This window comes from Cyprinodon variegatus, unplaced genomic scaffold (genome assembly GCF_000732505.1).
Source record: "Cyprinodon variegatus isolate N-32 unplaced genomic scaffold, C_variegatus-1.0 Scaffold599, whole genome shotgun sequence".
NCBI lineage: Eukaryota > Metazoa > Chordata > Actinopteri > Cyprinodontiformes > Cyprinodontidae > Cyprinodon > Cyprinodon variegatus.
The window spans coordinates 435,891-462,543 of NW_015151052.1; the positions used below are offsets into that span (position 1 = coordinate 435,891).

General features: G+C 36.5%; 1 protein-coding gene across 1 annotated transcript in view; it reads right to left on the reverse strand.

The window, feature by feature from the left end:
• Positions 1 to 24,397, reverse strand: part of LOC107096110 (testis-expressed sequence 264 protein-like) — a 57,509-nt gene extending 33,112 nt beyond the window's left edge. The window contains exons 1-2 of the mRNA XM_015392616.1: positions 23,969 to 24,397; positions 10,106 to 10,327 (exon numbers count right to left, since the gene is read on the reverse strand). Of these exons, the coding sequence (XP_015248102.1) occupies positions 10,106 to 10,327; positions 23,969 to 24,223 (477 nt within the window). The 5' untranslated portion in view covers positions 24,224 to 24,397. The remainder of the gene's footprint in view (positions 1 to 10,105; positions 10,328 to 23,968) is intronic.
• Between the last annotated feature and the right edge of the window lie 2,256 nt (positions 24,398 to 26,653).

Here is a 26,653-nt window from a genome sequence, read left to right on the forward strand (position 1 = left end):
TAGAAATATTTGAAATTAGATTTTCAACTTGCTGTATTTAATGATGAATTAATGAATACTATTTACAATCCATCTTTAATAGTTAAATTTTAATGTTCAATTAAAAAAAAGGCTTTTCAAACTGGATTTCTAATTTTCTGATTTAAATGTCCAATTTGAAATTGATGTTTTTTCTTTTTCAGTGGCTCTTCTGGTCCACTATATTTACTACTTGTCTTACGCAAAATGTATTTCTACTGAGAAACTGAATGCCATTTGGATATCAGTTTTATGTAGTATGAAGCATTGTGAAAAAGTGGAGACAAAATGTGTTTTTTTTTTCTGTTTATAGGAGACAACGTCAAGATTTTTAACCTAGCAACATGTACAATAGATCAAGTACTGGTGTAACAACAATAGTTGGATGGTGCTACCGCTTCTAAGTAATTTAGTCAGAGTCCGAAAATTCCCACACAGAACACCTAAGGAGTGTCCAGGCCTGACTGCGTTATCCAGTTTAGAAAAAAGTGCTTTCATGGATTTGACTTTTTCTTTCTTTTTTTTTTTAGAGCCTCCGAGGGACAGAATATAAATCCAACCACAATCAGAGAAATTGATTAGCCTAATATAGCCTAATTTAAACATATTTAAAATGTCGGCTGTTTAGTAACCAGAACTGCCAACTCTGAACTCCTGCTGTTGCCTATTTTTATTTCAGTTATGAACATGATACTTATATTGTTACTTTCATGCTTTAAATAAAACCTGCTGCCTGTGGTAAAAAATAAAATGCTGCTTTTCATGATAAATTTAAATTCTTTAAACTCTTTTGGCTGCTGCTCTTTTTATCTCGTCTCCGTTGTTTGTTTTTCATGAATTTTCTAGGGTTGGCAAAGAAATAAAAATTAGCCTCTGGCTTGTTCTGGTATGTCTCTGGTCATTTATTAACATGCACTGTTCTGGTAAATCATACATTTGACACTTGACATTCTTAAGTTTTGCTTCGAATCAAAAGTTATAATCTTAAATTTGGACATGCACACTTGGGGTTAATGATCTCAAACCCACATCATAGCTGGTTTGTGAAATTCCTCCCTACCTGAACCTTAAAGAAAATGCTTAAATGCCAAAGACAAATCAATTTAAATGTGCTGTACAGTTTCAGGTGAGAACAGTGGTGAATCTTCCAGCCAGTATAATGCCATTGTTGATGGTTACAAAGACTTGAGGAGTTTCAGCAGCCTGCTAAGATACTTATTTCAATGTCAAATTTGTCTATGTACACTACGAACCTGTATCTAGCTGTATGTAATTATTATCATACAGATGTGGATAAGAGAAAACCACACAAAACTTCTGCACCCAGTTTGTTGTAAATTAAGTGAAGTATCAATGAAAAACAGGTCTTCAAATTAATTAAACACCCATAATTAATATAGAAATCCTCCCAATGATTAGATAACTTTTAACAAAATTATATCTCCAGATTTACAGAGTGCATGTATTATTTTTATTTTAACAAGCTTTCATAAGAAATTGAGACATTCCTAGATTCCCTTTGACAAAAATGATTAGGCTGTAATATTTTTTTCTGCTCCCAGCAGCTCCATAGAAACCAAATATGAACTCTTTACCATGTTTTTCTAACATAAAATATACCAGTCTTACTTGATAATTCAGTTTACGGATTAAACAACTCCAGACATTTTTCTTTGAAAAATGGATCAATCCACATGCATCCACATTTTAATCAGGATAAACCCTTTACAACATACAACAACTCATAACATTAAAACAGAGAGCGTATGTCCTTTAAGTATTGCTCCATTTGCTGCTCTTTAACAAACTGATACGCCCGCCACAGGCACAAAATTGTTTGTCACAAACCTAAAAATAACCAACCTCCAAAACTGCAGTCACACCCCGCCGCCTGATCTTAATTCAGAGCGACAGAGCAACAGAGAATAAAGTTTAAATCAGATCAATCATATGTAGATGTGACATTTAACACCAACAGTAGAATCCCAGCTGCTGCTGGATTAAAGTCATGTTTGAACATTTAACAGGCAAACTCCACAGAAAATCCTGAGGGTCGAGCTGGCCTGCAGGGTCTTGATGCAACACACTTGATAAGAAGAGATCCATCGACATTTCTGTTCATATGAATAGTTAATATTTAAAAATCCATATACAGTTTATGGGATGCTGACTTTATAAAAACTTATTGCAACTCCAGGTCTCTAAAAAATCAGAAAATAAAAATAAAGAAATAAATACATTATATATATATATATATATATATATATATATATATATATATATATATATATATATATATATATATATATATATATATATATGGTACAACAGACATATGATACTATAAAAAGATTTCATAGAACATTAATTCATGGGATGTTTCACTATTGGAAGTACATGGATAGCTTTTGATGTACTTTGATAATGAATAGTTATCAAACACTATATCACCAGTGTGGCTTCTACAGTGAAAAAGAATCACCAATGCTAGTTAAATAAATTTACTAAATCAATGCATCTAAAATTAACAGTAAAGATATTATTTTTAAGCTCCAATACTTGCCTATAGTATAGACATCGTGCCAAATTGGTATTATATCTAGATACAGAGTTGGAGTATTGATGCAAACAGAGCTCTCTGAATCTTTTTCTACGTAATTAACTTTTATGGTTGTATGGGTCATAGTTTCTTTCACATTTCACATTTTGGCCAACTTAGTGCTGCAATGTAGCAGAAATTGCAGATTACAATAAAAGAAGGCTGCTTTGACACATAAAGAATACCAGTAGTTGTATACAAGAAAAAATTGGTTGCCAGTGTAAAAGTTTCCAATGAGTAAAAATCATTACATTGAATTATATGTAAGATTTAAAAAAAAAAGAAAATATTAAAAGGACTTTGTGCACGTGTGAATGTGTAAATACCTCAACTGGTAAGAGTCTTTCTACACAATTTAAGTACCTTTCCAGATCTTCTGGCAGGAAACTGTCTTCATGACATTTTCAAGTATGTAAACCCAACAACCTTTTCTGACCTTTTTGAATGGACATGGACATAAGCGAAAAGTTGGCATGTTTAACAAACCCTACAGACCAAGCACTGGTGCTCCTTCTCACACCCATATCACACATTTAATAACGAGAAGACAATGAATGAGAGCAGAGTGAATCCAAAAATGAACCCGTTGAACCAGAAACATTTTCTAAAAATTGACAACTATACTCAGCAAATAAAACCTTGCTTCGAATTCTGCACAGATCCTCCATGCTGGCTAGATTCTTGAGTTGCCCCAGGCAAACAAATGTTCCATCATCTGTCTATCACAAACTTTAGATCTATTTGAATGTCAGCAATATTATCCACCCTCTATAGTATCCACCCCCAGCTGCAGGCCTGACCACTATGCAAAACAGTAAAATCTCAAGATGCCAAAGCTTCTGTGATCTGACCAAAGACTAAAGAGCCAAGGCACAGAAGAAAAACACTGGGGCCAATCGATGGTCTGACAAGGCAAATATCAGGCCTGGCCATGGGGCAGCCACTCAAAGTATAACAGACAGGCAGCACTCCGCCATGACAAGCTAGGCATGTTAAATGCTAATAAGCTTGTTTCGAAAGGTCTCCTCATTTGGGATATATTGAGCCATCATCAGAATACTTATTCATGGAAAGAAAGCTACTGAAAACTTTTCTGTGTAATCTGCCTCTGTTCCAAGTTTTTACATTTGCTGTATTCATTATGGTTTCTGCATCTGAAATCTTTCTTGGCACACAACCCATTAGAAAGATTTTAAAGAGTAATAACCTGTTATTTTACATATGTAATCCTTCTGAAATAGTATTAAAGGTAGCAGTCATGTTACATGTCATTTTTTTTATGTATATGCCAGTAGCATAAGCATCTGAAACATTAACATATCCTAGTGGCATATTATGTGTTATTTTATTTGATGCTGCTCACTATTTGTGTTTGTAAGGAACGGGAAATTTCTTTTTCTATGATGTTCTGATAGGAGGCTCTGGGGAAACTTTCAGGCGGACATACACTGTTCGATATTTTCAATCTGACGACGAAACTGCAAAGTTTAAAAGTTCACAGCTCACGATGCATGTTCTCACACTGTACACTATGATGTAATCTGCCTGCTGACACTGTACCTCCAAAAACCACATGTCCAACACTGTGGCGAGAGATAACGCTGGTCGGACTCGTCAATCTTGAAGTAGCAGAAAGAAGAAGAATTCCTTTGCTTGCACTTGCACAATACGCAAGCTTCTGGTAAATCGTCTCGTAGACACTTATATCTCTGCTTATACGGTAGGATTTGCTCACAAACACCTTATGAGGGCCGACAGAATCTCAAACATGTTTGATTTTCTCCTGACCTTAGATTCCTGATTGGGAGGTGGTCATGAGAGGCTAATCATCCCTCGTTATCCCTTTTATACTACACAACACAGGACGCACAATGAAGCTGAAACTCGGCCCGATCCACAAAATTTTCTCACGACCAGGGAATCAACCGGAAAAGGGGAAAAATTAGCACAGTGTATGCCTGACTTTACCAGAACTTAGAGTTGCTATAGATCAATTTTTTATTAATATTTGTTGGTCTTCGACCATGCCAGGCTGTCACCTTATGGCAAAGCATTGCAAGATAGTAAGGCTCGTTCAGACTCTATTAAGTAGCTGTGTCTATTGTCACCATCTGGCTCTCTAATAGTGAAGCGATGCCACCGTCAGTTTGTGCGCGATACTGCCGCACAAACATGTATATGTCTGCTCATCTCCCAAAGTGCTGGAATTCTTTAAAGGTTCATAGAGGAGTACCAAAACACTATAAGGATAGACGTTTGGTGTAAATAACCTAATCTTGTCTCAATCAAACAGGTTTTGGGGTCTGATTTATAAGCATATAACATGACCATGTTTCTTTAAATTCATGCCTAATCAATTTCAGGAGACAAAACTGAATAAAGCTCATTCAGACCCCTTTTCATACCCTTTTCTTTCTCGCCAGGCTAGCAAAAGAATTTGACTTCTATGTATAGGCATTCATGCCAATGTAGCATTAGTAACATTGGCAGTTTGCCACGGTCCGTTTACCAGTTTCACAGTTGCCTTAAAGAATAGGCAAAAAGTTACACAAGCAGCAACACTTCCTTCCTGCCTGCAATTTGGTTTGTTATTGTTGGAATCGGTCTTTTTTTAGAAGAATAGAGACAAGCATGATGAAAGCAAGGCATGTTAATGTTAGGACCCTGCCATGGATGGCATTTATCAGGGAGAGGGAGAAAAAATTACTCTTTGTGGAGAGCACACAATTTTGGGATTTCCTTGTTTGAACAAATAACCCATATAAAAAAAACAAAACAAAACAAAAAAAAAAAAAGCTAAATTAACTTTCTGGATTTTATGGTAAATACAAATATAAAAATAATCATCAATATTTATATTCATTAATATTAAATATTAAAATGATAGGACAGAACAAAGTATTCTTTAAGCAGCACTCCATAATGTCTGGAGGGGTGGGTTGTATTACATATCTTTTATATGTTTTAAAGTGACATGCTTAAAATCAATCACTCTAAAGCCCCAATAGTAACTCTAACCTAGCTTAGCAGACAAGGTGTCGTCACAGACTACTGACCCTTTTTCAAGCTCTTGTTTTCTCTTCCTTTCTTGTGAAAAAGCTTATTTGCCTTTTTTGCATGCTCCACCATTTCATAAAGCTAAAATAAAAACATTTTCTATAATCAGCTAATTGGTAGCACAGTGCATGTAGCTAACTAAGCCAGTGGCTTTATATTGGGTTCACCTTAAACCAAGAAAGATAACCTGACCAAAACCAGTAGGTAGATATGACAGACCTCTCAGTTGTCTCATAAATACTTAATAAATACTACTTTACCATCACCGGGACTTAGAAGAGGTTAGAGCTTTAACTGTAGCTGAGCACCAGAAGTTATAACATGAACATTTTCTAATTTCTAGATAACAACTTTTAATTAAATAGGCTGAAAATCATTGTTAATGTGGTTGCAAAACAAAAAAAAACATGGGATCTGTTGCAAGGCTTACCTCAAAATAAAAAGATAGTGTTTCTCCATTTTGTGCTTAAACACAAAGAGAACATATTGCGGTATGATTAGAAACAAATATTTAAAAAATTTTATATTTCATATAGGATATACCTTTCACTACATTTAGATAAAAAATGATTTAAAATGGTAAATGGCCTGTGCTTATATAGTGCTTTTTCAAGTTTGAAGACTTGACTAAAGCGCTTTACACTACATTCAGTCATTCAACCATTCACTCACACACTGATAGTGGCAAACTACATTGTAGCCACAGCTGCTGTGGGGCTTACTGACAGACACGAGGCTGCCGTACACTGGTGCAACCAGGCCCTCTGACTACCATCAGTAGGCAATGCAGGTGAAGTGTTTTGCTCAAGGACACAACGACACTGAGAGCCGGCACTGGGCTTGACCCATTAACCCCTCGATTTCAGGTCAAACTCCAACGTCCGACGCCTGAACCAAAATTAAAAGTTAAGTGACCTCTTTGAAATTGGCATTGATGCCAACGGTTGGTCTTTTTGTCCATCATTTTTAAAGCTTGATATACAGAGATTGAATTAATTTTCCACTGTTTTGGTAATTTTATTTTTTTCACAGTACAAGATTGTTTTGCTTGAATTAAGGAGGGACATGAAACAACATAATTACTTCCCGAGCAGCCTTGCTAGGTGACTTAGCTGGTGTAAAATCGCCCAATCTGCATTAGGGTAGCGACTGAGCAACTTCATGGAATAAATTTACAAAATGACTAAATAACAGCAGGTAAAAAGAGAAACCTCTGTGTTTCACTTTTGGTGTTCTTCCATTATTACTTTCTTAATTGACTGGAAAATAGTAACATTACAAAAGGACAGTTTCCACAAACTGAGCTGGCATTAATTAATTGATTGTTTTTACAACTGAGAGCGAGCACAACGTACGCACACATGAATGGACGGACAGTGTACTCACGCAAATGTAAAAAAAATTTTAACTTGACTTTTGCAGAACACAGGTTAACCATGTTCAAACTACTTTTTATGCTTAGGCTCATTAAAAGTCTACAGTGAATTCATAATGCAATTCAAAAGAATCTGTCTATCAGAAGATTCCTGATTCTGCAAGCGTTTTCATGAAGCCTGATGTTATTATAAACCACATATATTAAATCTGTTCAAAAAATACAAATAAAAGTTTCAAAAAAATGTATGAATAAAGAAGTAATTAAAGTAATTAAATTTGTGAAGACTCAAAGAAGGACAAAGAAAACATTACGAGTAATGTAATGTAAAATAAAGGACATCAAGGACAATAATAAATATGAAAATATCAAGAGTTGTTCTAATACTTAAAAAACAAATAAATGTGATAGAGCTTCAATTATATTGGGCTCCACAAGTACGAATAGTATATAAGCTGACCTTTCATACAGAGTAAGTGCCACTGGAGAAAAGCGAGGTCTAAACAGCTTCCGACCAGATGGCAGAACCAGCCACAGACGGGTCACACAAACATTTTCCTCCCTTCAGCAGTCGTACAGCAATTGAGAGAGCCTACGGCGATGCCACCTGTTTTAACACATTTCACTGTTTCACCATATTCACCAAGCCCCTTTGCTCATCACGGTGACTCACTTTCTTAACGTCCCTTTGGCAGGACTTGGATACATCATTTATAAAACACTCCTACAGTTGTTTTTTTTTTCTTCCATTTTTGCATGATCACACCACATCTCTATCTCTCTATGTGCTATAAATGTCTTCCTAACACAATCCTCCAAACCTCCACAGGACCTGGCAAACACAGGATGAATAATAAAAATCATTCATGAGCAAAACCTATGAAGAAATACTTTTTCTTCCCACAGTGAACAATTTCAGAAAGACTTAGTCATACTTGAGGAGATCAAGATGTTAATATTTATCACTTACTTCCATCGGTAGAAGCAATGCTTGCTGAGAGTTAGCAATGATTGAATACATCAAACATTTCCTTTCTTTTTCTTCCCTCTTATATACATAACCACAAAGAAGGAACAACATCAAGTTTGTTTATTTTAATATTTAGCACAGGATTTCTTTAAAAAGTGAAATTAGAAAACTACCCAGACACTAAACTTTTTCAAGAGTAAAATTCGAATTACCTTTTTATTAGAGATGCACTGATCTGACACCTGGATCGGATATCGTCTATGATATTGACTAATAACCTGGATCGAATATCTGCGATTTGATATCAGATATCTTAGAACCAGTACATCGCATTTTACATGAAAATGTTATTTCTTTATTTTTGCAGCTTATTTGTTAAATACTTTAGAGTACATTTATATCTGTGTTAAATTGTAATCTTTTTTATCAATGTTTATGTCAAGGCTAAAGCTTCCACTCACATGGTAAAATATATGGTCATTTCATTCAACAGTTGAATTGGATCAGTACTGGGTATCGGCCGATATGCTTTGCCCAGGTATTGGTACTGAATTGGGAAAAAATTAATCGGTGCATCTCTAGTTTTTATACAGGAGTTAAAATAACAATTGAACACCTCACTGTTTTTCATAGGAACTAAATTTACAAAGGTGCTATTGATATTAAATTGTTTTATTAACCAAAACAGATAAGCTCAGAAACAAAACTATGTTTTATAATGTGATATAAAACAGGCAAAAAATATTGAACATAAGCAGAAATCAGAAAAACCTTCCTGTCCCCTCAAAGGCAAATGAATATCAGCTTATGCAGTTCAAACTGATAAACCATAAAATGGTGTGCCATTACCAAGGTGTCACACAAGGAACACCTTATGATGTGTAAAAGCAAAGAACTCTCTCAAGACCTTATAGCTGCAAAATATTCTGGTGGAATTACAGAAGGTTTTCTAAAACTTCTTAACGTTCCAGTTAGCAATGATAGGGCCCCGATCAGGTCCTTCTCACAGAGGAATGAAAATAATGATCAGAAGAGTTGCCCAAGAGCCAAAGACCATTTGAGGAGAGATTTTAAAAGACCTGGAATTGCCAAATACAATTATTTCAAGGCAAACAATAAAGCAATGCATTCAATGGCCATGTCCTCCACTGTTTAAAAGACTCAATTTTGAAAGAAAAAAGCCAGTTGAAGCTTGTCAAAAGTTTGCTCCACAATATCTGGACAAGCCTGTAGAATACTGGAAGACATAGTAGAATTTAGGAATTTGGATGTCATGACACACACTATGTTTGGAGGTTAAAAGGCACTGCCCATCAAACCTAAAACACCAAACTAAGGTTTGGAGGTGGAAACATCATGGTGTGTGGCTGTTTTTATTTGCAAATACTCAAGAGGACCGTGACTGCCTACGACAGAGAGACGGAGAAGCACAGAGGAGTTGGTGTTGGAGGCTGTGGCTACAAGCTAACCACCGTAGCTAAAACGGGAGACGCCCCATGTTACCGTGAGTTAAAAAATTAACCCCCTTGCAGATCGCCTCTTATTATTACCTCAGATTAATCCAGATAGAGCTGCTGTTGAATGAACAAACTGGACTGAAGCCTGCGGAAAACCAAACCGAGCCAAGGGCCTTCACTCCACCGAACCAAAACAATAACCTCATCCCACTCCCTCCTTTCCATCTGATGCTTAAAAAGTGCTCTGCTTGGGTGAACTAGGTAGAATAGATATTCGTATTGGTGTTTTTATTTAAAATAAGCTTTCTGATTCAACTGCTGATGGTTTTAAAGGTTTAACTATTTGTAGCTATTTTGTATTAAATGTTAGTTTTCCTGAATGCCTGTTGTGTGTTTTAATTTGGTGTTTAAAAACAAATTTCTTCAGATGTTTAAACTAATGGATTTTTTTCCGGAAATTAAAAAAAGTGGTACTAACACCTTTAATGTTATATCTTATTTCCTTAAAATTAAATTGACATATAATTTCGTTTATCATTTGAACAACATTGCCGTTCATATAAGATGTTATTATATGATGAAAATTACTTAATGGAGGTGTGTAGCAAAGATCCCAAATCTCTTCATACCTTGATGTAGAGCTCAAGCTGTGGATAGACTCTTCTCACTCTGAAGAATGCAGAAAAAAGGGCTCTGTGAGGGAATGAGGTAGAGATCACGTGGCTGACTTGAGGGAAGGAGACCACATTAAATCCTGATGCCTTGCAGCGTTTTAGCACTTCTTCATCAACTTTGTTTCCTCCCTCACTCAGAATACAGCCAACAGCATAGCGGCAGAGTGGAGTTGTAACCTATTGAAAAAGATTTTAAGACATTAATGAAAACATATTAGAAACATAGAGTGTGTTGAGAAGCAATTTGTGACAGTGTTTTGAATCTAGTGGTTAGGCATAAAAAAAAAGTATTTGACATCTGCAACAAGTGTGCTAGCGCAACACAAAGCTAGAAATATGTCAGCAATAGCGTTAAACGAACTGCAAATGCTATTTCTACAACATGTTGAACGGTCTCATTTATAAAGCTTGTGCATGCACAAAATGGGGCCTAAAAATTGCTTACGTCAAGTGATCCATAAATTTTAAGCTATCAGAAACTATCAGGCTATTTGACTTGAACTTTTTTTGTAGCTGTTCTATAACCCTTTTTAACACCCTACAGCCAGTCAGAATTCAGTATTCATCCAGATTTAGACATATTTATTTTGTCATTTTGTATACGCAAGTATAAACAAAAAGAAATTTCGTTTAGAATATCTCTCTAGACTATTTAATATTTTTAAAGTGCAGCCTTGATAAGATAAGCAGCAGTTGTTGTTGAGCTGCTACTACTGCCTCCGGCTCCTAAAGCTCTCGCTTCTCCAGGCTCAGGGGAGGAAGAGGATGATGATGACGATGCTGTGAGGGGGGTAGTCCCCTGGGTTGAAGAGGCTGACGCGGTTGAGGCAGCAGTGGTTCTATCGGTAGGTTTAGCAGCGACAGACGATGCTAGAGAAGGTGTGGAAGCCGGAGGGGGCCGGGAGGAGCCAGCTGGGGATGTTTCAGCATTTGGCAGGGAAGCATCTAGTGTGCTCTACTCATTTTCACCTGCAGAGGACTGTGCTTCCCCTCTAGATGACGAAGATTGCCTGGGAACAGTCTCAGAGCCTCCATTCATGCAGAGTTCTTTGTTTCTATCTGCACAGCACAGCAACAGCGCCCCCAGGCCAACAGCACTGTCCGGTACTGCTGGACGCAGCCAAGACCCCGTCAGAATGATGGCGCAGCAGTTACATATCTCCTTTTTGAAAGAGAGTTCCAGTCGGAGATTATCCATTTTGTTTTCCAAAGAGCAGACGTTGAAGAGCAGGATTGAGGGAAGCGGTGGTCTGTGGGGATCTCTCTTTAGCTTTGCAGAAGCCCACCGCTGCAGCCTTGCTTTCTCAGTCTCGTGCGTCTCTTCCTCCGTCCGTTATTTTTCCGCTGTTGTTTGCTGACATCTGTCCATAGCACTCAGCAGCTTTTTAAACGGTCAAAAATGTCAGTATTTTAAACATTTCGTGACCGTAGCTTCAGCAGGTGTTGGCGATCATAGATGCGGGTTTGATGTCTAGTTTGTGTCATTTTTAAGCGGCATATTTTGTAAAATTGTCAAGAGGAGTTGTTCTTGGCCGCTGCCTTGGAGCGCCACCATGATAACCCATTTATGGGAACCCAGACCATGTTCTATCTAAAATTACTTTCCTTAGCAACTTCCAACTCTTAAAGAGAAGCAGTAAGACTGAAGTTGCTTTGATGGTAGGAAGAAAAGTACAGCATCTAGAAGTGGGAATTAGTGAAAAGTAGCCAATCACAAGCAGGTTGCTTTGTCCAGTGTGTAAAACCTTCAAAGTGACCAAAGTTGAAATTAAAGAATAGAAACAGGTCCACACACAAGGAGGAGAGAGGCTGCATGTTCGCAGAAATCAAACCAAATGCAAGCAGAGAAGGATAAGGCCCACATGTGTGATATATTGGGGCCCTATGGCACTTTATTTGCCCATGTAATGTTAAACATGTGCGATTAGTTTATGAGCATCTGTATGATGTAAAGCTGCATGTAGGAGTACTTATTGCTTGTATGGACTTTTGGCAGAATCCTGATGCCATAGAAAGTATATCAAAGTTAGTGAGGTGTTAAATTGAAGCCAGATTCCATCATTATCCTCTTAGGAAATGTGTTTCATTTAGCAGTTCAACTTCATTTGAAGTCAAATAGCATTGTGATATACGATTCCATTGGAGAGCTGTAATTATACATGAGGACCTATCACATAAATAAAAAAGGTTTATAAAGATGCTTTAACTCTAAACCAAAGGGAGAAAATATTGATAGGTTTTCTCATTATCACATTCGTAAAATCACTTTTTTATTTATCAGTCCACTACTGTGGCTACTAATATTGATACACCTCGCCATCTCACTAACAGCACATCTATTTCTGCCTTGGTTAAACTGCGCTTTCTCACTCCGTTTCCTACTGTGGTTGTCATTGGTTACTATTAAATAACACTGATGAGCTGGCTCTTGTATATACACAATGACATTCATGCAGTGCTTTGCATGGACCATTTATGGTTGAATGTGGGAGTGAAGAGAGCCAATCATGAGGTGGAGCCTTGGACTCAAACTTTTCAAGTACAGATGTGATTTATAAAGCAAAACAGTTTGGTTTTGTCCATAAGCAACTTTTTATAAAGCAGTTTTCCTTGGCGCAGTACGCCATCTAAGAATGTTTGGTGTTCATACATTTTTAGTATGGATCCTGCGCAATACTTTATAAAGGAGACCCCAGAGCTGAAAGACAGTGACAGAGGTCAAGTTGGAAGAGGGTCTACATCAAGGATCAGCTCTGAGCTCCTTCTTTACTACAGTGAAGGACAAGTTGACAGATGAAAGTAAAAAGGAAGCTCCATGATAGCAGAGATGGGAGTGAGCCAAGTAGGACTGTGAGGTTACATGGGGCAGAGATAAAGAAAGTGGAGGGTTTTAAGTGTGTAGGGTCATCAGTCCAGAGTCATGGTGAGTTCAAGAAGAGGTGAAAAGACGTGTCAAAGCAGGCTCAGACGGGTGAAGAAATATATCAGGTCTGTTGTGTGATTAAAAAAGTATCACTGAGAATAAAGGAAATGAGTTCACACAAGAGGATGGTGAGACCAGCAATGTTGCTTTGAGAAAGATGCACTGAGGAAGAGACAAGAGGTAGACAAGAAGATGGGGTTAGATGGAGAAAGATGATTCGCTGTACTGACCAGCGAAAGGACAGTTTAATTTTTGACAAAACAGAATTCACAATTATTTCAAGTTTACAAACATAATTAGATTATAACAAGATTCATATCAGCATGCGCCTAAAAGACTTAAATAAGGAGCTTAAAATATTGCAGCTCTTCTTGATCTGACAAATACATAAAATCCCATTGAAGAAATATAAGAATAATGAGGAGGAAGATGAGGTTTTACAGACCAAAATAATTATAAAGTTATTTATAAATCAAAAGCTAGTTAAAGATAGTTTTAAGGAGAAGAAGTAGTTTGAGAAACAATAGATAATTATGAAAAAAACCATAAAAAGAAACTTAAACTGTTAGCCAGACTCCTAAGAAACAGAGGAAAGTGTTTATTTGAGGAATATTGAGGATATTAGCAGAAAATTAGTTATTTTTCCTTTTTCCAACTTTAAAAGGAATTGTTACCCCTTAAAAGCATAAGGAAAGGGAGAAATCTCTGAATCTCTTAAAATATTTTCCCCCACTGCAATGGCAACTGTGGGTTAATTTAATAAATAAGGTGGAATCATCCAGCTCTGTCCTATTTAATTATTTTCACCCCTATCAAACCTTCATTAACAAGAAAGACAATTTAGATAAAGACAGAGCTGTAAACAAGTTTCCCTTTTCCTCAACCTCACAGGAACTCGTTTTTTTTAAGTGTGCTCATTATGAGTTTTATTCTTTATGATGTTTCTTTAATACATTAATGGCTCATAGGAAGCAGTATTTCTTAAAATTTGACAACAGGAATCAAGCCGTCTCTGGTTTCTGCTGCATATTAGCAGCACATGCATTGCTAAGGCAATAGGAGAAGTAGGGATAAAACATTTAGTCTTTACCAGCATGCAAAGCAACTTTATGCACCAAGATTCCCGAAAAGCTCGGGTCTTATAAATGTTTTAAAATAACTTTCAAAAAGAACAAGTGCAGAAGGGATTTATTTCATCAGTTGCCCCGAAGACTGACATGCATTCCCTAAGCAGCCCCTCATCTAGCTGCCATCCCTACAGCTTTCATCATGCTGACACAGACTTTGTTCCTTGAAGATGGGCAAACATTTGTCGATATGAAGCTTTTCCATATGTCAGCTGTCAGGACAGATATAGGCTGGCAATATACTCTGAAAATAGGTATAAAGTATATAATATAAAACAGTATAATCTACCCATTAATTTGATCTGCTCTGTGTTCACTGGTGTCAAAATCTATGCCATGAATAAATCAAGTTTCTTGGTTTGGTTTCGCATACAGTGACTCAAATGTGAGACTATTCTATATTCAACAGGACAGATGACAGCCTTGTTCCTCAGCACAGATAGTTGCTACAGGAACTTTGAGAGAAAAGAGCTTAAAACTCAAGTATATTGAAAAATTGTGGAATTGCTGATCATTATGATGATCTTTATCCCCGCGTCTTCATCATTAAAGTAAATGTAGTTAATTGAGAGTGTGTCAAATGTTTCAGATTTAGTTCTTTGTAAATGTTTTAATACATCTCATTTTTTTCCCCACATTTTGTCAAAGTTAGATTTGTGTATTTTAATGTACTGTTATTTGAAATACCAAAACAAAGAGAGTATAACTGAATTAGAAAACATTGCTTAAATTTTAAATTCTTTTTAGATTTTAAAATCTGAAAGTTAAATCTGAATAAATTTCTATCCAAGTTCCATAAGGCTGCATTTTTGAGAAGCTCTTGGCATTGCATGTCTCCGCTAGACACCTACAGGAGTCTGGACTCTGTCATCTTAAGACAAATTGGCTCTGATCTCCAGTGGAACTCTGCCTTTATTTTAGGGTCTTAACAGGGCTGACTCAAGGCCTAAGCAAATTAAGCAGCTGCTTAGGGCCCCAATCCAACTAGGGAGCTCTCAACAAAAGTTTTTTCTTTACATGTATAAATATAATTATATAAAAATTGTAACCAAATAGCACAATTACATGAAAAACTAATTTTGTTTTACATGAATATATTTTTGGTCATGTAAAAACCATTATCTATACATGCAAAAAAATGTATAATGGTCATGGGAAGCAGCTTGATGGACAAACGAGAAAATAACAGTGTTAACTTCTCTGAAACACTCATCTTTAGAAAACAGTCTTATAGTGATGGGCTTACATTGTCTTCAGTTGTAACAAAAGTTGTGATATTTTGCAAATCTGCAATGGAAAAGCTTTTTCACAATACACGGGTCAGGTGATCTGCAGCTCCACAAAGAAGAAAACCGTAAGTGGTTGGAGGATGATGATATATGGATATATGTCGTGCGTTTACATCTGCAGGTATCACGTTGTTTTCAGAGTTTGAAAAAACTTATTTACATGCAATTTCATTTGTAATGTGTTATTCAATGGAAAAGCCGCAATTGAGTAACTTTTTTGTTTATTTAAAAGAATGTTGACATAGTTTTCCAAATATCTGTAATGGAAATGCAGCTTGTGAGATGCAATCCTAATAAAATACCCTAAACGTTGTAGTTGACAAAATGTAAACGTATTCAAGGAGTGTGAATAACTTTGCTAGGTATTGTAGCTGAAGAAGTTACTTTAACATGATTTACCTTGTAGCCACATTTTTTCAGGATATCAGGATTCTGCAGGAAAGGAAGTATTTCTGGTGTAGAATATTTAGGCCTAATTTTCCAGCAGAAATCTTTCCCACTGAAATCAGTGGGTTAACCCAGGTTTTTCCAACTACAGGTCAACAGCCAACTATCAGCATTTGGCTCCCTTCCTATTGTCAAAAAGAGCTGTCTGACCCCCACTGGCAAGCTGCGTGGCCTCTGTCCCCCCACCACTACATGTCTGGCGACTAGGGCTGGGTATTGTTAAAAAATTTTCACTTCGATACCGGTTCCTGAACGATACTTTTTTCGATACCAGTTTTATAATATCAATTCGAAAAAAAAATTACACAACATAAAAAAGTACAAATCTTGAGTTTTATTTTAAGCTCAGATTTTTCCATTTACATTTTTCCTCTTACATAAAAAAAAAAAAAATTCAGTGTCTAATATTCACTGTTACATTGTGAGGACCTTTTTACTTAGCAGTTTTCCTTTAGAAAAATTACCATGTCTGACAAACAAGCCCGTTGAATGGGATCCTACTGACAGCGCACCGCTGGTATGTGGGGGTCTGAGCGGCTCCGACAGAAATATTGGAAGGCAGGATGAACTGACTGCACTGATTAAGTTTTCAGGTGGATTTTCCCACTTAAAAACATAATAAAACCACTTCATTCCCACTGATCACAGCAAATATAGCTGCAAGGCAAATAAAGGATAGAGTAGCTCCGCCCAATGCGCGTCAGACACACTTTTGCACCGCGCAGCCAGAGCAGCAAAGCTGCTTCAGTCGCGCGTCAGAAGCCGGTACAAGCAGCAAAAATGAAGAAGCAGACGTGATTTTGCTGCTCCTGCTGCGTCCAGTTTGAAAGCAGCATGATTCACTCCGCTCTGGCTTTGCTCTGCCCACGGGCTGCTGAGAGGAGGATGGTCGCGCCGGCTGCGGTCCGCTCTTCTTGTAGTCAAACACCGAGCAACTTTCTGCTCCTAAATTGTTTCCGTGCACGATGTATTGCATTGCGCCCTATTGGCATCAGTCTTAATAAAGTGAAGCCGCACTTTTGACCTGGGGGGCATTTTAAGGGGGTTCCGCGGCGCTCACAACCAGTTCACAACAGATACACATGAACCCTGGCTGTAGGCGTGACCACCTGTGTATTTTTCCTGGATAACGCAATCACGTTAAGTGTTACAGCCAATCACCGAAACTTGGTACCGAAAGACGAGGCATGTTTCGATACTCAGTAGAACCGAAGCATTTCGGTCGGTACCATAAAAGAACCGAAGTTCAGTACCCAGCCCTACTGGCGACACCATCAATCAGGGTTACAGTTGATGATGTCGCCAGTGCAACAGAAAACAGGATGGAGAGCAACATGTAAGGAAGCCAGGGTTTAGTCAGTGTGCTTTATCGTTTCTCCCTTTTAATGGACCGAATCTCACTAACCAGTGCTGCGCCATGTTTATCGAATGTAAACAGAGTTGTTTCGTCTTGGTAGGTCAGATGCAACTGGGGTCCTGTGTTGACGTACTTCTCGCTCAATGGTGTCATTTATACTAGTGGGTCGACCTGGGTCTGATGTTCCCACTGTATGCCGATCAGAACTGAGCAGTTTGAAGGCGATTTTATCCCGGGTCAAAGGACTCTGCTGATGACCCGGGTTAAAATCCCCTTCAAATGTCAATGTGGGTCAATGAGCCGTTCCCACTGCCACTAAAAGCTGATTGTTCCCGCTAGACTTAGACAAATGGAATACAAAACTAAATTTCCTTTAGTATAGCTTTTCAGACAGTAAATGAACGTTTACATTCCATAAAGAGAAGCAGTGATCAAATTGCGTTTTAGAGTCTCTACATTCCAATTAACGATTAATCGATTATGAAATAATTTCACGATTATTTCAATAATTGATTAATCATGATAAATCCCATTCATTGTTTCAGCCCCAGTTCCCGGGTTTAAATGGGTTTTGCGGCCAATCGGAAAGGGGTATTATTTGAAGTGTACACACTGGGTCCTAGAAACACCTTCAGGCTTCTAAGCTGCGAAGAGGCTGACTGGAGAAGCTTTCGTGATGAGCCCAGAATGTGAAGCTTGCCATTTAAAGGAGCAGAGACCGAGCTGCTCAAGCCCAGTAACCATGGTAACCATCTCAGCAGCAAATCAAGTTCTCGCCGAGGTCTTTTGTTTCTCCAAAGGAAGTGATTAAAGGAGGTAAAAGTGAGAACACTGTCAACAGGGTAGGCGAGTGATACAGACACATATGCTCTGTCAGCTACATTTTAAACCACTTCCCATTGCAAATATCAGTGGACGGCGTCGGCCTTTTTGGACACCGAATACCAGTGCTCCTGTATGAGTTGCTACTCTCTCCGGGGCTGGCGATGTGGCCACTGAATGACATCCTGAGGCTCAGACACTAATGAGCTGAAATCATTATGACAATTATTCCAACTTAGATCAAGACTTGGCTGTGACCGTGCAGAGGAAACAGGACCCACTTCTCTAATTACTGGCTAGGGGAGAGAAAAAAAAAAAAAAAAAAAGGAGGGGGGAGAGGATTACAAAGGCGTTTTGAAGCAGAGCTGGGAAGGTCTCATCTCCAAACTCTGGTTACACTCCATTGGGTTGCTGTAGAAAGTTAAGACAGTGTCACCAAGTTTGTGCTGTTTAAAAGTTAGAAAGTGTAATTTGCTTTTCACATATTTCACAAACGGTAATTGTTTGAGTGAATGTAACCAAGGTTCTAATTAACTTGTGGTTTCAATGTTACATATCTTTGCTCAGTCTTCAGTAAATAGACGGGCATGCAGATAAGTGTTAATTAGGCAAGCTAGTAATGTTGAGTGACGAGATCTTTACTAAAACGTTTTGCAAATATGTTTGGGTCTGACCAATACTACATGAATGATTCGTTCAAAAACTCTGTTCTTAACAAATACATATATCTAGTCGCAATACTTTCACTATTCTCATTGTTTTGCATTCAAACTTCAATTAGAACTACTTTTCAACTTTTTTTGAAAAAACGGTGATGTGGGATATGGCTGAGAATGAAGCATGAGAGAGTCATTTTATATCAGTCCATATGAGACATTATTAATTAATATTTTTTAGTACCTGTTTGAAATAAGGATTCGGGGAAAGCCTGAATATAAAAATGGAACCCTAAGCTAGGGCTGCGACTAACGATTATTTTGCAAATCAATAAATCTGTCAATTATTTTTTCGATTGATAATCGGATTGCCAAAGGTTTCTTGAAGGGGTCATAGAATGGAAACCGAGTTTACGGGGGGGGCTGCTGACTGGACTGGGCCGTGCATTCGAACAGAACTGTGAGCTCCGGGGCCACCGGTGTCCAGGCTACCGTCACCAGGTTAGGGCAGACAGCTCGGTTCTGCTGCACTGTTGTCGACCAAAATCGCAGACGATTTGGAAATTCCCACTGGAAATTTTTTTAGGTATCAGAAGTCACCCTACCATATCAACAATCTCAATGTTTCAGTGAGTGAGTGCTTGTTGCTATGATGCGTCTTTGCTCAGCAGCTTCGCTCGTTGTAAACCGACCAATCAGAGCACAGCTCATCTAAATATTCATAAGCAAAGAAAACCTGTTGTTTTATTCTGGGGCTTATAACCAGGCTGCATTAGGGCTCATAGAGCAGCAAATATGCCATTTTCAGACCAACCAATGTTACACACCCTATTCAGAGACCTTAAGGACCAGCACCAAATACCCTATATAATCAATCTATGACCCCTTTAAAGAAGACTTTTTATGGAATTAAAACAGGTGAAACTAAAACGTTTCTACTTGAATTCTAATTAGAGCATATTGACAGATGAAAAAGTTTTATCTTAAATGCAAAATGTTTATATTTTTTTTTACAATTTAGATATAATCAGTGCTCTAAGTGGGTCACTCTTACGGCTAAAGGCAGGTTTAACAGTCTCTATAGTCCAGTTAAGGATTTATCGATTGCTAAATTAGTTGACGATTTTTTTTCAATAAATCAATCAATCAATCACCATTAATCTGATTCATTTTTCAGCCCTACCCCAACCATATTTTAACATAACCTTTAAAAATAGGTCAGCCCTGCTGCCAACTTGCTTCACTTGGCTGTAAGAGTTTGAGTGGCTGAATCTTTTATACTGATATTGATCAGTTGTCAATCAGGATATATTGATATTGATTTATTGCCCAAACCCTGGGTGATGGTAATACCCAGAGTAAACCACACACAAGGGAAACAACTCTTCTACAATTATGTGTAATAAAGTGTAATAACAGAGGCAGTAGTTATTTAAAACTACTAGTGATATTGATGAAAAGCAGAGAAGGCATTTTACTGCTTACTTTCAGTGATGTGAATGTCTACATTATGGAGAAACGAATCAAATCAATCACTCAGGTATTACTCTGTCTCAAAAACTCTACAGTTCAAGGAATTCTGCATTGCTTCTTTTATGTCATTTTATAATCAGTATTTTCATTGGTTTTCAATTGTCACTCTGGCAGCATTTACTTCCATTTATTTAAATGTTCAATTGTGTCCAGAGAAAATGTTTTTGAAAACTATCTTTGTTCCACCTTTAAATTATTGTCAAGGAGTATCTGTGCATGTACCATAAATCTGAATATATGACCTTTTAAACATTTGGTGTTAGGTTGGTGAAGCGACCATAAAGGCACTGGATCACCTTTCAAAGCACCATCATATCACAACCCTGACAGAATGAATGGAGGACAAAGTTTAAAAAAAAAAAAAACTCACAGTATTTTCCACCAATTGGACTGAAACTTATTTCACATCATCAAAAGAAAAAAAAAAATTTGGCTTCATAGCATTCTTGTCTTAAGGGCGTCAATATGTTTAAGATGAATTCTCCACTATTCCACTTTACTACACAGAACTTCATTCACAAACTAATTTTTGCATTTCCTGTATCATCTCAAAAGCCCCATCAGACATATTTACTGAAAAAGCCACTGATATGTTTAATACTTTTTCCATCCAGTGCATTTATTTGAACAGATCTGCTATTAGGTTTGCTATTGCTCATATATTAATAGTGGATAGACCTTCAAAATAGAGTAATCTCCAAATATATCTCACAAATGTATTTCAAAACGGTTAAGATTATATTGGTTGCAGTTCACTGATTTTCTATTCACTGTGCAAATCTCTACAAGGGTGGCAGTTCTTGCTGCTTCATTCAAACTGTATCTATATTATTATCTTCATATCATTTCAATTACATAGGATATTATTTCATTTAAGTGTTTGATATATAAGTTAGGTCCCCCTGAAGGCGGCTGCGCCTTGGAAACTTCCCTACCGGTTCTTTACCAGGAAGCAAGTTATTTACTACTCTTAACTCAAACTGGGTAAAACCATCTAAAAAAGGACTATAAAACAGGAGTTAAAAAGTATCAGCGTTTATTCCAGGTCAGGTCGTTACAGGACAGAGAAATAGCTTAGGGTTGGCACAGCTGTGGGCTCAAAAAACGTCAGCGAGCGTCTGGAAAGGATTGAGCAAAGATTGAGCACCGAACAAGGTCATCTCCTCCTTCTTATACCTCATGAATCCATGTTTTGCATCAGGTGGATGCTTAGCTGTCCGTATCAGAAACTGACACACCATCCATGCTTTGAACTTCATGCATCTTGCCTCTTTACCCCAGGATTACACATAGCTCTCCTTTATCAGTCCGGCTCCAAGATGTGCCCATATCCTGTGTATTTTTAAAGACACGAAGGCTGTCCTGATTAGATGGCCTCCGTACACACAGTGACATCCACCATGTAAAGGAAGGCCTTCTACTCTGTCTAATCTGGCTAACAAAGTAACAATGCACATGATGTATAAAGAATAAGCCTGACAAAAGCCATATAGCCACAAGGCTGTTGGTAGGGCACTCACCTATATTTAGCTTTTAAGTTGAAAGCAGCAGCATATTTCTTATTAAATATAATCTTATTAAATGATTTTCATACTCTGTTTAGTTTGGGATTTTTTTAATAATAAAATAAACCTAAGAAAACAAGCAACAGTTTAATCCCCTTTCTTCACCCACCGACTTACAAAATTAAGAGGCAAAGAAAAAAAATGTATTTCTTGTCACAGAGGTTAATTCAATTATCATTACCGGTACATAATTTTCTATGTAATCCTTCATGGATATATGTACATTTTTCATTCTTTTTTTTTTATTATTACATATTAGTTTTAGTATTGTATCCTAAATAGACCAACATCTACAGCAGGAAACCACCTTGAAGTCAAATGTAACATCTATATTTCATTAATAACTTAGTCCTTATCAGCTATTTTAAATAAACTATAATTGAGTTGGCTTCAAATTAAAAGAAAACTAATTAATTTAAATGCAAATAATAAAAGTGTTCAAAGTTTCACTCCTACTCTTTCTGGGACTAAAGTATTTCACTGCATAAGTGTTAACTCATTTTATGTAATAGTGCATTTTTATTGTTCTGTGGTTACACAAGCTTTCTACAGCATGATTCTAGGTGAGCATTTTATATAATAATGTTGCCATATCCACTTTACCCAACAGGGCGTTACTGCGAAAACTATTTAAGCAAATATCTTGCTGTCAACAAGTATGTCTGCAAAACAAGCCTAAAACTTTGCTTTATTTACCGTTTATGCAAAACCAAACATCAGCTGTAATATATAAACCACACAGCTACAGCTAATTAAATGTAGCCAGTGTATGTCATGTCAGCTTTTTTATTATTTGTGACTAATACACTCCAGCTTGATGAAAGGAACTTGCAGCAAAACAGTCTGAATGATTTGTTTTTCTAAATTAAATACAGCGTGATTCAAAACATCATCTCTATACTTGAAATTTTAAGACAGTTTACAGATGGCACAATAAAGCCAAAGAAGATATGCAATGATTAAATGAGGAGAAAACAATAGTCAAGCATTATGGTTGAGTGCATTTTTACATATTTTATTTTCTTAAAAGAGAGCAAGGCTGCAACTAACGATTATTTTGCAAATCGATTAATCTGTCCATTATTTTTTCAATGAATCGATTAATAATCGGAGAGCAAAATAAGTTTTTTTTTTTTTTACAATTTTAAACCAAATGAAACAAAGTTTTGGATAGAGGATATTGACAGGGGAAAAGATGTTTTTTTTCTTTATCTTAAATGCAAAATCTTTATATAATTTTAATATAATTATTGTTCTAAGTGGGTCACTCTGTCAAAGGCATGTTTTATACTTAGCTAATGATTAATCGATTACAAATTTAGTTGATGATTATTTCAATAATCGATTAATCATGATTAATCAGATTAGTTGTTTCCGCCCTAAAAAGTTTATTAAACAAAGAATAAAGAATCACACACATTTATCACATACTACATTTACTCTACAATTTTAAAAGTCAACAAGTATTCAATTCATATAATACTTCATTCCATGTTTATAATAACCTTATCAATAACACTAAAATAATAAAACATATATACTTGTTAATATTAAAATATCACATTAGCAATAGTTTTAAAAAGTCCATGTCATCGAGTTTTAGAGTATAAATGAGAATTAAATAAGGCTGAGATAAAATAACTTAACATTTTTAATACAACGCTTTATTCGGACTTGTGTATCAAATGTGAAGCGAAAATGCAAAAACATAAAAATAAAAACAAAGAATTTGAAAATAAGTCCATTATCAAAAGGAAGAGCCCCTTTTCAGAACAAAATGGCATCATCGCCATCTAGTGGCCAACTTTGTGAATTACACTATACAGTACAGCATCGATTATAGAAATTATAAACTGAATTTTATTCAGGGTCTCTTTTATCCATTCATTTATTTAATAAATAATGAACAAAACTGACTGTATTTTACCCATTAAAGACCTTATTATTTATGATAAACACATTTCAGTATCTTTTATATTATTTTTTTATTCAAAACGTTGAATAAAAATAACCATTGCCATCTAAGGAGATGCATTTATTTTCCCATTCTTGTATAGCTTAAAGAAGAGATTACCATAGTTACCTAGGTAAATGCTTACCTTTTTAGGGACGTCATAAAACACTCCAAGGCATGAGACCCCAAGTCCAACACAGCGAGCCTCCTTAAAAAGTTTCCTGCTATCGCCGTATGATCCTTCATTGAATTTATAAGCGAAAGTTAGCTTTTTGAATGTAGGACAGCCGGTTTGCACTATGATGTCCGTCAGGAGACCTGTATAAACAATAAAACCTGCTAATATTAGAATGAGGAGAGCCAGGAGGAGCGCCGCACACACACTAAAGCAGTCAGGCATGTTAGCTCTCCTGCAGAGCAGGGACCGCTAGCTGCTGTCAAACTGTGTGGGATTCTTTCAAGAAGCTGCCATGTGTCAAAAATGATGTGGTTTTATCAAAGAATAAAAACATTTATCCTACTCATCGTGCGTTTGTTTCACAAAGACACGACAAACTACAGGATTACACATTGCACGGGACTTCCTGGAAAATACCATTTATGCCGACAAATAGGGGTGAAGGACGTTACTATTTCTTTAAGTTTAACTTTGATTCTTCTCCCCTCCATAATGTCCTCCTGCTGTTTACTTTTACTAAATTTAATACATTTTAAAACCGCTTCTGCTTCATCTAATATCTGACAGCTCAATAATATAAAGTAGTCACTATATATTTTCCGTTTTACTTGACCCTCTTATGAGACTCCCAAAAACTATAATGTCAGAAAACTCACTAATCATTCGGTTCTAATTAGTTCAAAAAAAAACTTTAAAAGTAGCTAGTAGATTTTGTAAATAAAAAAGTTAGGAAACAGGATTTTAAGACTTTAAGGTACCCAAGCCACTATATTCAACATCCAATGCTGTTTCTTTAAGATTATTCAAAAGTAGGAACACAACTAACATCACTTTAAGTTATAACTGTATTAAACCATTGTATCAATGAATGTTTTTGCCCTTTTGCAGGGCTGCCAACTTTTCACCAAACCTTGGGGTGAGATTTTGAAATAGATTGGACCTGTCCTCATCTAACTGTCAGGGTTAGATGAGGACAGGTGCAGCTATAGGTTGGAGGTTTTCAGAGGATTTAACTGAAACAAAGTGGCAAAATTTGGAATTTTTATAGCACAGTAAATGTTACTGAGTAACAATAAGCAGTCTGTAGTTATGTGGAAAATTTTTCTCACAATACACATTATTTTCTACATTCTGGTGATTTTTGGAGAATTGAAGTACAGCAGAATGGGCCCTACTAAAATACCTGCATCTTAAATATACTTTAAACTAAGAATTTTACAACTTTGTTCATTAATTATTCTCTGCATATATAAGACTCAAACTCACTGCGGATCCAGACATTTGAATTGAGAAAGCTTCCTGGAGAGGTGGCGAAACGTCTTCAAATCTTGAAAACCAAGTCCAGTGGATATTTTTTTTAATTTTTACGGAATGACTATGACCTGGATGACTGAGAACCTTCATCAGCATATTCTCTGCATCCTCTTCAGGAACCAGTGTGATAGAAACCTATGCAAACTTCACTGAGTATGAATATTTAGTAATAGGCTAAGGATTATAAATTTTAAGTTATTATCTTATTCTTTTTTTTTTTTTTTACAACTGAGAAACAGCTAAACAATTCAGACATTCTAGGAGGCTGTAGATTCAATAAAAACTCACCATGACAGGAGACAGCACTTCCCTGGATTCTTTCAGTTTGGAGGGTGTGATGGAAATTAAGTTTTTAAACATATTCAATGGACCAAATTAAAGATAAATGAGCATGATAAGTAATAATAAAAGAAGACATTCCTGTGGTTTCTCCTCTATGAATCCAAGATAACTGATTTGTTCTGCACATCCTCTCTGTTTGTGGTTGGTCATTTCTTGGGTGGCTGATCTTTTGAAAAATTAAACCTCCTATGGTTTTGAGAGGCAAACCTAAAAGCTTTAAGAATTAAAATATTTGTGTTGATTTAATTACTCTTAAATTACAGCGGGAAATGATCAAACTAGACTGAGTTGAGTTTTAATGTCTGTCATTTTTTAGTGTGAGAAATTGGGAATATGGACTGAGAGTGTTTTAAGACACTGAGATGGGTGAGTCTCACTCCCAATGGATGAGAGTTGACAGCCCAGGCCTTTTGCCCTTTGAAATTCTTGTAGTTTTTGCTGATCCTTACCTGAAAAAAGTATGCAAAATTGTATTTGTAGTGCATCTTCACACATGAGCTCCACTGACATCTCATTCTTAACCCATAACTTGCAATGCTTTAGGCACACAGCTGTATATCATTACTTAATATATTTATACAGTACTTTATACAAAATAAGTTGCATCAAGGTTCTGTACAGCAAGAACAATAAAACAATAATCGACAGGGATATGAACATCCGTAATAGTATCAATTCTTTTACAGAAACTGTATTGAAGGAAAGTTTATAATTTAAATTTTAACAAAAAGTTTAAGAAGGAAACTTATTATGGAAACCTATTTCATAAGTATATTTCACGAATCTCTATTCACTGACTTTGAAATAGCATAAAGGCGAGATGAGATTTTAAATTTCATTTGGGATCTGTACACCCCAGAGAGCTATCCACCCAAATGTTTATGTGGACTATTATTTCCTTCCTGAGCTGCCTTCATTCCTAATCACATTTTAACACAACTTATAGTTGACAGCTGAATATTTAGGTCAATGTTCACAATTTGACCTCTGGCCTTC